The sequence below is a fragment of the Phyllostomus hastatus genome, unplaced genomic scaffold (genome assembly GCF_019186645.2).
Source record: "Phyllostomus hastatus isolate PE091 unplaced genomic scaffold, TTU_PhHast_1.1 phas_scaffold_182, whole genome shotgun sequence".
Taxonomy (NCBI): Eukaryota; Metazoa; Chordata; class Mammalia; order Chiroptera; family Phyllostomidae; genus Phyllostomus; species Phyllostomus hastatus.
The window spans coordinates 3,941,882-3,954,909 of NW_025334013.1; the positions used below are offsets into that span (position 1 = coordinate 3,941,882).

The following is a 13,028-nucleotide window of genomic DNA, read 5'->3' on the forward strand; positions in this document are numbered from 1 at the left end:
TACTAACACACAGCTGCTGTAAGAGGCAAGAAGGCAAGTGGTTGGAAAGCTCTTTGGAGACTGGGAGCATCCTACAGCATAAGGAGCATGTCCTAACTGCTGCTCCTTATTGAACAGGGACTCTTCCTGATGTGGTGGTGGGTTTTATCTGCCCAGAAACCTCGTGAGGTGTGGATGCTTCCATCATCCCCAGTTGACAGAGACGGTAACTGTTAGTTGGAAGTCAGAGAAGAAGCAACTGTCCGGTGGGATTAGCCGTGCCCAGGATTTAGGGAAAGGAGCCCCGCCCCCAGTTCAGGGCCGACCAGACCCCCGAGGGAGGGGCAGCCTTGGCCTGCGGCACAGCTCAGAGAGCAGTGGGGCCCGGCAGCCACGGGGAGTGTGGGAGTGCAGGAGTGCAGGCCACAGCAAGTGTGTGCGTGGGCGGAGCCCTGGGTCCCCGGGGCGTGGCCTGCCACAGGGCCCCCTTGTGCCCAGGCGGTGGCCAGGGCAGCCTGTGGGAAGCGATGCCCCTTGAAGCCTGGAGCCCTGCCCCGTCTCGGCCACCACAGCCCTGAGGCACAGAGCCGAGGGACTCACCCTGGGTCACACTGCAGGGCCTGATTTCACCTGGGGGGGGCGGCCGGAGCCCCCGCTCTTAGCCATTGCCCCCGCCCTCCGGCGGCAGGGCTGCCTGTGACGGTTGCTCTCCACTAGGGGACCGCGCCTAACAAGGCGTTTGGCGGGAGTGGCACCGAGGTGGGTTCCTGTCCGTAAAAACTTCGCAGAAAACGAAGGCTGTTGGTGAAACGTCCTCATCCTGCAGCCATTCCTCCAGTTCTGTGCTCGGGCTGGAGCGCGTCTGTGTGTAATTAGCTCCGCAAGCTCGCCGGACTGAGTTGTTCTTTACTCGCTTCCCGCAGGCGCGCTGTGGGAGCCGTCTCCGCTTTCAGACCCTGGGGCTCCTGCCTGCGTCGTTTCCTGAGTTTTGATAGTTGGGTCTTTGGTCCCTTCACTTTTAAACTGGAGGGGGTTTTGGGGGGTTTTTTTACTCATGTCCATTGTCCTTGATCCTTCAAAAGCCCATTTCTGATTCTTCCTGTGACAAAATTCCTTAGAAGTGCAGAGACCTGGACCAGATTCCATGTTTGGGTTCTTTAGAATTCTGCTTGTTTATACTTACTCAGTGTATATTTTTAACGTCTCCTTGGTTTTAAATGTTTCCTTGGTTCCCGTAACTGAGGACTTTTTGCCCCCGTGAACAAGGAGTTCACCCAGACGGTGTATTCAGGGAACTCCAAGCCCAGGAGATGCAGTCGGCAAACCCTTGGGACAGGCGCAGCCCGCAGTCCCCCAGGACAGGCAGGGGTGGGCGTCTCTGAAGCACCGCCCCGCGGGTCAATCAGACTCCTGAGCCGTGTGGTTAATGGCGCTCGTCGGTAGGTGACCGTCTCCCGGGCGTCGGTCTCCCGCACGTGGGGAGAGCCTGACACGGCCCTGTCCTGTCACCGAGGGGCACGACTTAGGGGGTTTGTCCCAGGAAAGGAAGCCGTGGAGGAGATGTGTGCGTCATGCACCTAAAAGTTGTAAGGAGTCACATTCTCCATTCTTGAGACTCGCCCACGCTGTCACAGTGGAACAGAACGTTACCACCGAGACCGCTGTGCCGGGGGATTCTTCCGCGGACGTCTGCGGGAGTGGGTCGGGCCGCGGCAGAGGGTCTGCCGGGAGCAGGGCGCGGCGACTGCGGCCGGCGCTCCCGTCTTCGTGCCTGGGGGCTCCCGTGCGAAGGGACAGCCCTGGGCGCGGCCAGACCTCACAGTGAGGGCGGGTTGGGGGGGGTCCCACTTTAATCAGAGTGTCTCTCCCTTGAAAACTGCCGCCTGGTGGGTGTGGTGCCAGTGTGCCATTGTCTGTGTGAGGAAGTGCTGCTCGGGTGTCTCCGGGGGGTGAGTGACAGCTTCCCTTTGTCCCCGCAGCGTCGCAGTACGACTGTGCTCCGGTGAAGTCCTTCTTCTGCCGGATCCGGTGAGTGCGGGGGCTCGCGGGGGCGCACGCACCACGGCAGCCTGGGCTCTGACTCCAGCAGCGCTTCCTTCCCCCTCCCGCACCCGCACCCCGGGGCCTGCTGTGGGCGCACAGGACAGGACTTGGTTCCCGCCACAAGGAGTTGGTAGTTTGGGGGTGGGGAACGTCCCCTCGTTCGAAAAGCGGACGGGCGGTGCGCCAGGAAGCAGCACAGAGGGCCCACTCGTGACCTGGGGCCCGTTCACGTGGCCGTCATGGGGCCGTTCGCTCGTGTGCTCTCTGTTGCTCAGCCACGTTTAAAATTAACTTTTGAAATTGTGAATAACTTGAAAAAAGCAAGATCGTATATCTATGACAAGGATTCAAAAGGTCCAGAGATAACTGAACTACTAGAGGAAAATAGGCCAAAATTATAATGGTAGTTAATGTCCCATAGGATTTCTTAGTGGTCTTTCCTACCGAGTCTGCTGCCGTGTGCACGGATGTCACCCTCGCGCCCGCGCTCCCTGCACAGCAGGATGCCGCGGTGCCGATCGGGCGCTGGTGTGTGGGTGTGGCATTCGGGGGGGCGTCCAGGCCAGAGGCAGAGGTCAGGCCTCCAGCACGTGGGGGGCACTGCGCCCAGGGCTGCAGGGCGAAGCAGAGAAGCCGTCCCGGGGGCGGGGGCGGGGGCGGGAGAGGACTCGTGGGGCACCGCGTTCCGTCCTGACTCGACTCGCCCAGCGGGCTCGGCCACTGCTCCACCAGCCCTCTCCCCCGTCGCATGACGACAGGCTGCAGTTGCCTGGGTCTTGAAAATTCAGGCTAACATTTCCCCTCTCTTTAAAATAAATAAGTTTAAGCAATTTAGATCAGGCTATGTCTCTTTTAGAAATCACCAATAAAACATTTTCCCAGCCATGTGAAAATATTTTGGGCCAATTGAACGCATCGGACAGCCTCGAGCCATTTCTGTTCTTTGCAGCGGAGGCGAGAGCAGAGAGCAGGAGAGGCGGTACTACCCCTTCCGGATCATTCCCTACCTGGTTCACGTGCACAGCTCCGCGCAGCCGGAGCCCGAGCCCTGCTGCCTCACGCTGGCTGAGAAGATTCACTCTGGTTACGAAGGTCAGTGGGGAGTGTCTGCGTCCGCGTGTCAGGGAGGGCCCGGGGGACGGCGGCCTGTGGGGGAGCATACAGGCCTGCAGCTGGACCTGGGGCGCGCGTAGCCAGGGGTCCGGCGGCCTGGTTTGCTGACCACGATGCCTGTGGGGTCCTCTCCTTCACGGACGGACAGCCTGGCCGCGGGGGCTTGCCATGCACACGCTTGGTTCTTGAATGCTCTCTCTGCTGGCGACAGTCCGCTGGCCTTTTGCTTCCGCCTCGTGGGAAATGTGCGCATTGAAGTCGTCGTACAGCGAGGTCACAGGGAGGAATTTATGTTTTCAAAGTGTTGTGGAGCCCCCTGGTCTTTATCGTGGGTAGATAGAAGCTCCTTAGGCCGGTGGCAGAGCTACGTTTTAAAGTCCGCACGCCCGTGCAGGAGCAGCTTCCGTTTATTATTTGAGATTACAGTTGCCTCTGCTGTCACGTGGCGTATGCTCTAAAAACAGTGGGCCTCTGCAAAAACAGGCACTCAGAAGAAAGACCACAGGACTCCTGGGGAAAAAGAAGTTAGGGGCACAATGCTCAAAAACTCAACCACATGTTAAAAGTAAGACAAGCCTCTGTTCAAAACAGTGACAGTTTGGAACATTCCATGGTTAAGTAATGAAATTGGTGCAGCCACTATGGAAAACAGTATGAAAGTTTCTCAAAAAATTACGCATGGAATTACCGCGTGGCCCACCAACTCCACTTGCAAGTATATGTCAGAAGACATCCAAGACAGTCACCCGGAAAGATGTGCGCGCCCGTGTCCGCTGCAGCGTAGTTCGCAGCAGCCAGGACGTGGAGGTAACCCGGCTGCGCGTCAACAGACACCTGGGTGGAGAGGAGGTGGCACTTGTGTAGGTAGCGGAATGTTAATGAGCCATGAAAGAGAATGAAATCTTACCGTTTGCAACAACATAAACAGACCGGGAGGCTGTTGTGTTACGTGAGGCACAGACAGAAAAGACGTGCCACATGACTTCATCATTTATATGTGGAATCTGAAGGGGGTTGCAAGTGAACGCAACAGAAACAGAAGCAGACTCACAGGTACAGAGGACAGACCGACGGCGACCAGGCGCGGGGGGTGGGGGATGGCTGAGAAGGGTGGGGGGACCGAGAAGCACAGACCGGCAGCCGTGAGGGATGCGAAGACCAGCTTCGAGAGGACTGTCTAAAACGCTGGAATAACTGTGTGGTGTCAGGTGGGTACCAGAGCTGTCTGAGGGGGCGGGCATTCGCTTCCTAAATTACATGATTGTCTGATCACTGTGCTGTGTACCTGAATCTAGTGTAAAATAGTATTGAGTGTCAACTGTAAATGAAAAGTAAAGTTTTCAGTGAAAAAAGAAATGCACAGACAATCCAGTAAGTAGGGCTCCTCACCGTAGGAAAGCCCCACAGTTTGCTTGTGGGCGTGGCTGTTGGAGTGGTGGTGAGGGGTGTGAGGGAGTTTTTCTGAAACAAGGCCGGCAGTTCTGACGTCAGATACTCAGGCATGTCCCCCAGCTCAGGGCGTGCGGAGGAAGCAGAGAGGTGTCTGGGGGTGAGCACGTTCCTGTGTATTCCTGCGTGACCCCATTCGGTTAGGTGTTTTCTGCATTCACCTCTCATTGCTTGCCCCTGAAATCGTGCATATGCAAATGCAGGCTTTGTGTTATGCTCAAGTGGTTCTCTAATGCATTAACCCCATTTTCAAGGCGAGCTGTGGCAGAACTGATCACACCAGTTTTCTCACGCAAATCAAAAAGTGCTCGTGTCGTGCTGACATTTTAAATCCCCTGTGTTCAGTTCCGTACAACCACTAACGATGAGTAAACTGATCGGGAGCTGCACGGTGCTGCAGCTTTGACGGTTAGATTATTTGTGATGAGTGAGCTCTTCAGTGTCCACGGCTTTCTCTGTCTGAAATTAGCTTTAGTGGCCGTGCCATTTTGACCTAATTAAAAGGTAGGTAGTGATGAAAATTACTGTCATCTCACTGCAGCTTTGCTCAGAGTGAGATTTTACCATTTCACGCAGCAGATGTGTTAAGTGCTTAGTTGAGTGGATGGTTAATTAGGTATCTGCCTTTAAATGAATATCTGTTTTCCATAGCTCCTCGAATCCCAGTGGATAAAAGAATTTTTACCACAACACACACTCCAGGGTGTGTTTTTCTTGAGATAGATGAACGGTAAGTACTTCTTCAAGCCTAAAAGAAATTTGTTTCTGGAAATAAATACAAATATATGAAAAGGCTTACACATGCTTAATACTTATTATATGTTACATATCTGTTAGCTGCCCATTATCTTTAGATTTTTGTTAGTTTGAAATTATTTGTGTTGTCTCAATTTTTAATATAAATATCTTTTAAATATAAAAAAAGGTGCACAAATACTGTGGGAAAATAGTCACATAATCTAAGAAATGTTGGTCATCTGACTCCCTGCGTCAGAGTCATCTGGGGAACCTGCCTGCACACGGACTCACGGGCTCGCCGCAGGCTGGCGGGGCGGAGCTTCTCGGGTAAGAAATAGAAGCATAAAACACTCCTAAGATTTGCAAGCTGTATTTGATTTCACAGCAGTCTGCTTTTTAGGTAAGTCGGGAGTTACTGTTCCCTTTACGCAAGAGGACAGTGAACATCCTCTTGTTTGCCAAGAACGGATGTGCTCTATAATCAGTGTGCCCTAAGACAGGGTGACCCCAAGCTCTGGGCCCCGGCACCTGGTCTGGGGTTATTTCCACCAGACAGGTGCTTCCCGAACCGGTTTGTGGGTTTTTTTTAGTCTGAAGGGAGGGGAAAAAAGACATTGTGTGCGTGTGTGTGTGAGAAACTAAATTTACTTAAAGAATTGTTATTTATTTTGACTTAGCTCCTTCCTATTTTTTTAAGTGTTAAAATAATATTTTTTATTTAAAGAGTAGTGATGTTGTTTTTTAATGTCTTTATTTGGAAAAATAAAATGTTATCTCCTGATCAGTACCCCTCCATTTTCCCCCAATTTAAAATTTTTTCTTGTGCAATCTCAATGATCACACATAAGCATAAAGTAAAAATGTTAAAAACTTGGCATAATTATGATATGTTAATTTTGATTTTTTACAACTCTTAACATGTGAAAATGGGTTTATTTCACAGTGGATACCCTGAAATAGTAGTTGGTGAGGTACTTTGTCTCCTATAATCTGTAGAAAGTAAGATAATTTAACCAAGAGTATTCTGAAAGTAGCTTAGACTTTACCACGTTGGACAGTATTTTCAGTTTGTAACAGAAACCGTCTGTGGGGTGGTTCTTCTTCCCGAGCTGTCCCGAGGGCCTCGCCACGACCTCCCCTGCACACCTGTTGTTGTCGTCCTGCGGCTGGCCGCGTGCCAGCCGCCATCCATCTGGTGTGGCCTTCGCGGGACGTTGTGTTTGTGTCATTGTCATCGTATGACACAGACGTGGAGTGTGCTTCGTTCACGTGACGTCAGAAGCATTTGTCTGTGTTTGGACGTGATCTCTGTGTGCTCTTCAAATGGCAGCGAAGTGGAGGACGTAGGAGCTCGGAGGGACTGGGGAGACACGTGCATTCCGGGTCTCCCCCGGAAGCCCCGCCCCGCCAGCCCCCGAGTCCGTGTGCGGGCAGGCTCCCCAGATGACTCGGACGCAGGGAGTCAGATGACCCACGTTTCTCAGATTACGTGACTATTTTCCCACAGTATTTGCGCACCTGTTTTTCATATTTAAAACTAAGCGAACGAGTTACTTTGTTAAAGTGGGCAGAGGGTAAAAAGTACTGCGTGTAACCTGTTGCCTGTGCTGGGTCTGTGCCCAGAGCCGTGCCTCTGCTGGGGTACCTGCCTCAGGACCTGGTCGGGACGTCCATCCTCACGCACCTGCACCCGGAGGACCGCGCCCTGATGGTCGCCGTGCACCAGAAAGGTGAGGGCGGACGTCTTCGTGGGAGGAAGTGGCTTTCTTAGTCATCGATCTGACTTTTCGTTTCATTCTTCATTAGAGCTTAACCTTTAATCGGGTCAGTGATGTGTTAAAACTGCTAAGACAACTTATTTTCCTACTTTGACATTCTTAAAAATTTATAAATAGGGGAGAATGGGTAGGGTTTACAGGAACAAATTTAAAGAACACATGGACAAAAACTCGGGGGAGGGTGGTCATGGGAGGGAAGTGGGGAGGGTTGGGTGGGTGGGCTGGAGTGGGAGTAAAAGGGAGAAAACTGTACTTGAACAATGATTAAAATAAAAAAATTTATAAATAAATGCCGGAAAATGGTATTTGTAATGTTTGCGTTCCATTCTTACTTTGTGCAGTGCTGAAGTATGCGGGCCACCCTCCCTTTGAACACGCGCCCGTCAGGTTCTGTGCCCAGAACGGCGACTACGTCATCCTGGACTCCAGCTGGTCCAGCTTCGTGAACCCGTGGAGCCGGAAGGTCTCGTTCATCATGGGCCGCCACAAAGTCCGAACGTAAGGCCGCCGTCACGCTTACGTTTTCTGAAAGAATCTTGTTTTGTCAAGTAATATTCCTTTGTGCGCTTACTCCACCTTGAGTCAGTTAACACATGAGCTAAATGGGAAAAACCAAAAGGGGGTGTGTGTGTGCGTGTGCTTTTGGAGGACAGTTTAGCAGTACGTATCAAGGGCCTTGAGAGATTTCTCTCTTTGACCTGATGGTTCATCCGTAAATATTCTAAGGAAAATAATGGGTAAACACAGAAAAGCTATAGAAAGAAAAGATGTATTTTGAGATTTAATCATAATGGCAGATTTATAGGAACTAAAATGGACATTGTTAACTAATCTGGAATATTTGCTTCACCTGTTTAGTGTATTGGTCAGTAAACATTTTTACAAATTCTGGTCAAGATAGCAGCATAGGTAAACACAGCTCACCCCCTCTAATAACCACATCAAAATTACAACTAAACTATAGAACAACTACTACTCAGAACCGTGAGAAATCAAGTTGAATGGAAGTTTGACAACTATGGGATTAAAGAAATCACACCCATCCAGACCGGTAGGAGGAGTGGAGAGACAGAACAGGATGGTCCCGCATCCACGTGTGGTGGATACAAATTCAGGAGGATATCTTGGGAGCAAGGAATTCCTGCTCCACACCAGGCCCTCCAGTCTAGGGTTCCAGTGCCAGGAAGACAAGTGCCCATAACTTCTGGCTGCAAAAACCAGCAGGAATTGAGTCAGTGGAAGAAACTTCTGGAGTTCCAAGCCAGTTCCTCTTAAAAAATGTACACATGGACTTACTCAGACCCACTTCCTCTGAGCTCCAGCACTGGGGTAGCAGCTCGAGAGGCACCAGTGGTATACGGGGCCGGGGAGAGGGGGGCAGGGACTGCAGTGTCTGGCATCAAGGCGAGAGCGGGGGGACAGCTTTCTCCCAGACAGAAAGGTGAGCGGAAGCCATTGTGCCTTTTCTCAACCCTCCCCCCACAGAGGCAGCAGGCAGGTGTCATATCTGAGACCCCATCCACCAGGCTAACACTGTCCTGCCCTGGAGGTCCCTGAGGCTGCATCCCACTCAATTTACAACTTTTAACAGTGGCTTTTCCGTATGAATAACTGGTCTTGGCTCATGCTTCATGAGGCAAAACTTCCTAAATTTTTCAAATAAGCAGCAGCTGACCTCAGTGAGCCCCCAGTCTCTGTACCTCTTGCTAAGTGGCTCCTGAGCAGGCACTAGCAGCAGCCAGCCTAGATTCACAGCTTGGCTTCACCTGGGAATCTCCAAGCTCCGCACAAGTAGCCATCTCATGCAGGGTAGCCCTGGGCAAAACACAGGTGGGGTCTGACCTTGGCCTGCATCACCCAGGAAACCCCAGAGGCAGCGCACCCAGTGGACAGTGACAGACTATGTTGAAGCACCACCACCCCGCTGCTAAACAGCTGATCCTCCATGGAGGACAGAGGTTGGTGGTCAGTGGTCACAGCCAATCCTTGCAGCTGTGTGGCCTTGATAAATCCCTCCCATTGATCTGCCAATAGTAACCAAAGCTCAACTATAAGACGAAGGCATACTTAGCCCACACAAAGGTTATACCTTGAGTACCCAGCTGGGTGACAGGGGAGGCTGTGCCACTGGACCCTACAGGGCACCTACTACATTAGGCCACACTACCAAGATAGAGTAGCAAGAGTCTTAGCAGCTCTGCCTAATACATAGAAACAAACTCGGGGAGGCTGCCAAAATGAGGCAGAGAAACATGGCCCAAATGAAAGAATAGAAAAAAACTCCAGAAGAAGAACTAAAAAAAATGGAGATAAGCAATCTGTCAGATGTAGAGTTCAAAACACTGCTCATAGGATGGTCAAGGAACTTCATGAGGACCTCAGCAACATAAAGATCAGTCAGAAACAAAGGATACACTAATTGAAATAAAGAACAATGTGCAGAGAAACAACAGTATAATGAATGAAGCCAAGAATCAAATCAATGATTTGGAACATAAGGAAGCAAAAAACAACCGCTCAGAACAAGAAGAAAAAAGAATTTAAAAAGAAGAAAGGATAATGTAAGGAGCCTCTAGGACAATTTCAAGAGGTCCAACATTTGCATCATAGGGGTGCCAGAAGGAAAACAGCAAGAAATTGGAAATCTATTTGAAAACATAATGACAGAAAACTTCCCTAATTTGGTGAAGGAAATAGACATGCAAGCCCAGGAAGCACAGAGAGCCCCACACCAGATGGATGCAAAGAGGTCCACTCCCAGACACATCGTAATTAAAATGCCCAAAGGTTAAAGGTAAAGAGAGAATTTTAGAAGCAGCAAGAAAAAAACAGTTAGTTACCTATAGGGGAGTTTCCATAAGACTGTCAGCTGATTTCTCAACAAGGACTTTGCAGGCTAGAAGGGATTGGCAAGAAATATTCCAAGTCATGAAAAGCAGGGACCTACGGCCAAGATTGCTCTACCCAGCAAAACTATCGTTTAGAATGGAAGGGCGGATAAAGGGTTTCCCAGGCAAGAAAAAACTAGAGGATTTCGTCATCGCCAAGCCATTATTACATGAAATGTCAAAGGAACTTAAGAAAAAGAAGAAGATAAAAACTATGAACAATAAAACGGCAACAAATACATATCTATCAACAAATGAATCTAAAAAAAACAAACCAAGCAATAAGAGGAACAGGGACAGAACCATGGACACGGATTGCATTTTGATGGCTGCCAGATGGGAGGGGGGAATGGGTGCACAGGTGAGGGGATTAAGAAATCCAAGTAGGTCCTTGTGGAATAGCCTTGAGGGTGTAAAGTGCAGTGTAAGAAATGGAGCAGCCAAAGAACTTACGCGCACAACCCGTGGACACGAACAACGGTGGGGGCACTGCCTGAGGGAGAGGGGGTGCTGGGTGGAGGGCAGCAAAGGGGGGAAAATTGGGACAACTGTAATAGCATAATCAGTAAAAAATACGATTTAAAAAATTCTTACATAGATTGGACAACCTGGGAAAGTGATGTATTAGATGTAAAAAGCAGCGTACAAAATGGTTTATACCATGTGATTATAATTGTCTAAAATGCAAACACTACGAAATATGAAAAAGATTAGAAGGAAATAAAATAGAAGTTGTTTTTGTGTGGGATGGTAGGATTATGGTTGTACTTTGTTTTGCCTTTTGTCTTCAAGCTTTTAAAAAAGTTTCAAGATTCCTTAAAAGTGTTTTCCTGCCCGCAGGGCTGGTTCAGGCCTACTTGATCGCCCTTCCCCGTACGTTTGACTGACCTGGGAGCTGGGTGGGAGCGGCCTGGCCCGCCACCCTCGGACCCTGGGGTGCTCCTCGTCCCTTCGCTTTTTGGTCCATTTAAAATGGACCCGTAGGTTCCTCGGCTGGGCCGTGGGTTTCCCGTTAATGTCTTTGTTTTTAAGGATGGAAGTTGAATTTAACTCTTTATTGTGGTGCCGAGACTGAGGCATCCCCCGAATTTCGTTGTGCGGCTGTGTGCGCAGAAGCATAGCCCGAGAGCAGCCGGCCTGCCGCACGGCCCGTGTGACCAGGTCTCAGACTGGGCGCGTGTGCCAGCCGTGCCGAGGGACGGGCCGCACAGCGCACCTGCCTCTTGGTCCTCTGGGGCTCGGCCCGCAGCAGGGCAGGGCCGGAGCCTTGATGGACCACACGGGCTCCTTGCCCCCCTAGCTCGTGAGACTGACATGTGCCAAAAAGCTAATCCCGTAATTACAGTAAGAAATACGACTGCCAAGTAAGTGCTGTGCATGTTGGTCACAAAGGACTTTTTTCCCTGGCAGGGAGACTTACTGGGAAATGAACATCAAGTCAGATGCTTGCTCAGTGTGAGTTTAGACTGATGAATAGCAGCGTCTGCTGGTTGGTCTCGGCGCCCTCCGCAGTCAGTGCTGGAGACGCGGCCTGGGTTCCTCAAGTCGTCCTTGCAGTCCTTTGACTGAATGTATTTGATGTCTAAGGACTCACAATGCTGTCACAATTTTTAAAAATTACAAAAGTTCCCTGATCCTGGGTGGTTCAGGTGGTTGGGTGTCATCCCACAAAGCCAAAGGTCGCCAGTTCGATTCCCAGTCAGGGCACTTGCCTGGGTTTTGGGTTGGGTCCCCAGTCAGGGTGCATGTGAGAAGCAACCAATCAGTGCTTCTCTCCCTCTTGTTCTCCCTCCCCTCCCCTCCCCTCCCTCTAAAAAATAAGTTAATTAAAAGTTTTATGTAAGTTAAAAACTGCGTTTTTAAAAAATTACAACAATATTTACATCTCAAGATTTAGAATTAAGTAAGGGAAAGAACTCAAGAGTCCAGTAAGTATTACTCTCTTGTACATTATCCATTGCATGTATAAGTTATTTTAATGCATTTATTCCTTAAATCAGCACTTACAGACCCCATTCTGCTACAGGGACTGTACTAGACCCTGGGAGTGAGATGACAGGTGCTCTCGTGACTGTCACGACGCCCGCAGCGCAGTAGAGAGGCAGTAAAGAGAGGTCAGCAGGGGTTAGGACACTGTGGCAGTTGAGGGGGAAGGGGGCTCTGAGAGAGGTCAGCAGGGACCGTCCCCATCTCCCAGCAGCCCTGTGCACGGGCAGGTTAGGTGCCGGTGGCGCCCCTTTCACGGAAGAACTGTAGCGGGGAACTGGAGTCGCCGCCCTGGGCCCGCGGAGGAGTTGTTCACAGAGCGGGGCCAGGTGCCGGTCTTCTCCCACCGCCAGTCGCTGTCCTGCACCGGCCCTGGTCAGTGACAGCCGTGCGCTCTCACCCAAGTGGCAGTCACCTTGTGTTACACAATTACTGATTAAAGCGTCAACTTCGTTTTGTACAAAGTTTCACAAGTTGGAGCATCTAAATCTCCTACCACAAATCCGTCTGTTCTGTCTCCATTTCTGAATTTTACTTGGAAAATAAAATGCGGACCCCTCGGGGGGACATCCAGGCCCCGCGTGTGGGTGTGTGTAGATCGGGAGTCCCAAGTGCTCGGTTCCCAGACGGACCCTCCCCTGACGGTCGTTGTCCCGTGCCAGGCCCTGCTGTGGGCGCAGGAGGGGAGGGCACGGTGCACCGGACGGCCTGACTCCACAGGGAGAGATGGACCGCACACCCGACGGTTGCGCAGAGGCCGCCGTGTGTCCGGCTGTGCGTGCCGGTGCAGCTCCTCACGCACAGCACGGCACGCACTGTGCCGTGGCCGACGGACACGAAGGGCGTACTGGCCGGAGGCGGGGCTCCTCCTGACGACTGTGCTGACACCCGGTGGCCTGGTGGTGGTGACTTCTGTCTGGGGAAGCCTTGCGGTCCGTAGGGCACGGAGCTGCGCGGTTGCGCAGAAGCCGCAGGACGGCACAGCGGGGGAGCCCCGCACTGGCTCCTGGGTCCCGCGCTGCTGCTCTCGGTTATGTGAACTCGGACCTCAGGG

At 51.3% G+C, this 13,028-nt stretch overlaps 1 protein-coding gene across 4 annotated transcripts in view; it reads left to right on the top strand.

Annotated features, from left to right (window-relative positions):
- The window catches only part of PER3 (period circadian regulator 3), a 40,891-nt gene that overhangs the window by 6,686 nt on the left and 21,177 nt on the right, over nucleotides 1-13,028 (top strand). For all 4 annotated transcript variants that reach the window (XM_045859349.1, XM_045859350.1, XM_045859351.1 and 1 more), the window contains 5 exons: nucleotides 1,959-2,007; nucleotides 2,972-3,114; nucleotides 5,236-5,314; nucleotides 6,946-7,052; nucleotides 7,442-7,598. In XM_045859349.1, coding sequence (XP_045715305.1) covers nucleotides 1,959-2,007; nucleotides 2,972-3,114; nucleotides 5,236-5,314; nucleotides 6,946-7,052; nucleotides 7,442-7,598 — 535 coding nt within the window. The remainder of the gene's footprint in view (nucleotides 1-1,958; nucleotides 2,008-2,971; nucleotides 3,115-5,235; nucleotides 5,315-6,945; nucleotides 7,053-7,441; nucleotides 7,599-13,028) is intronic.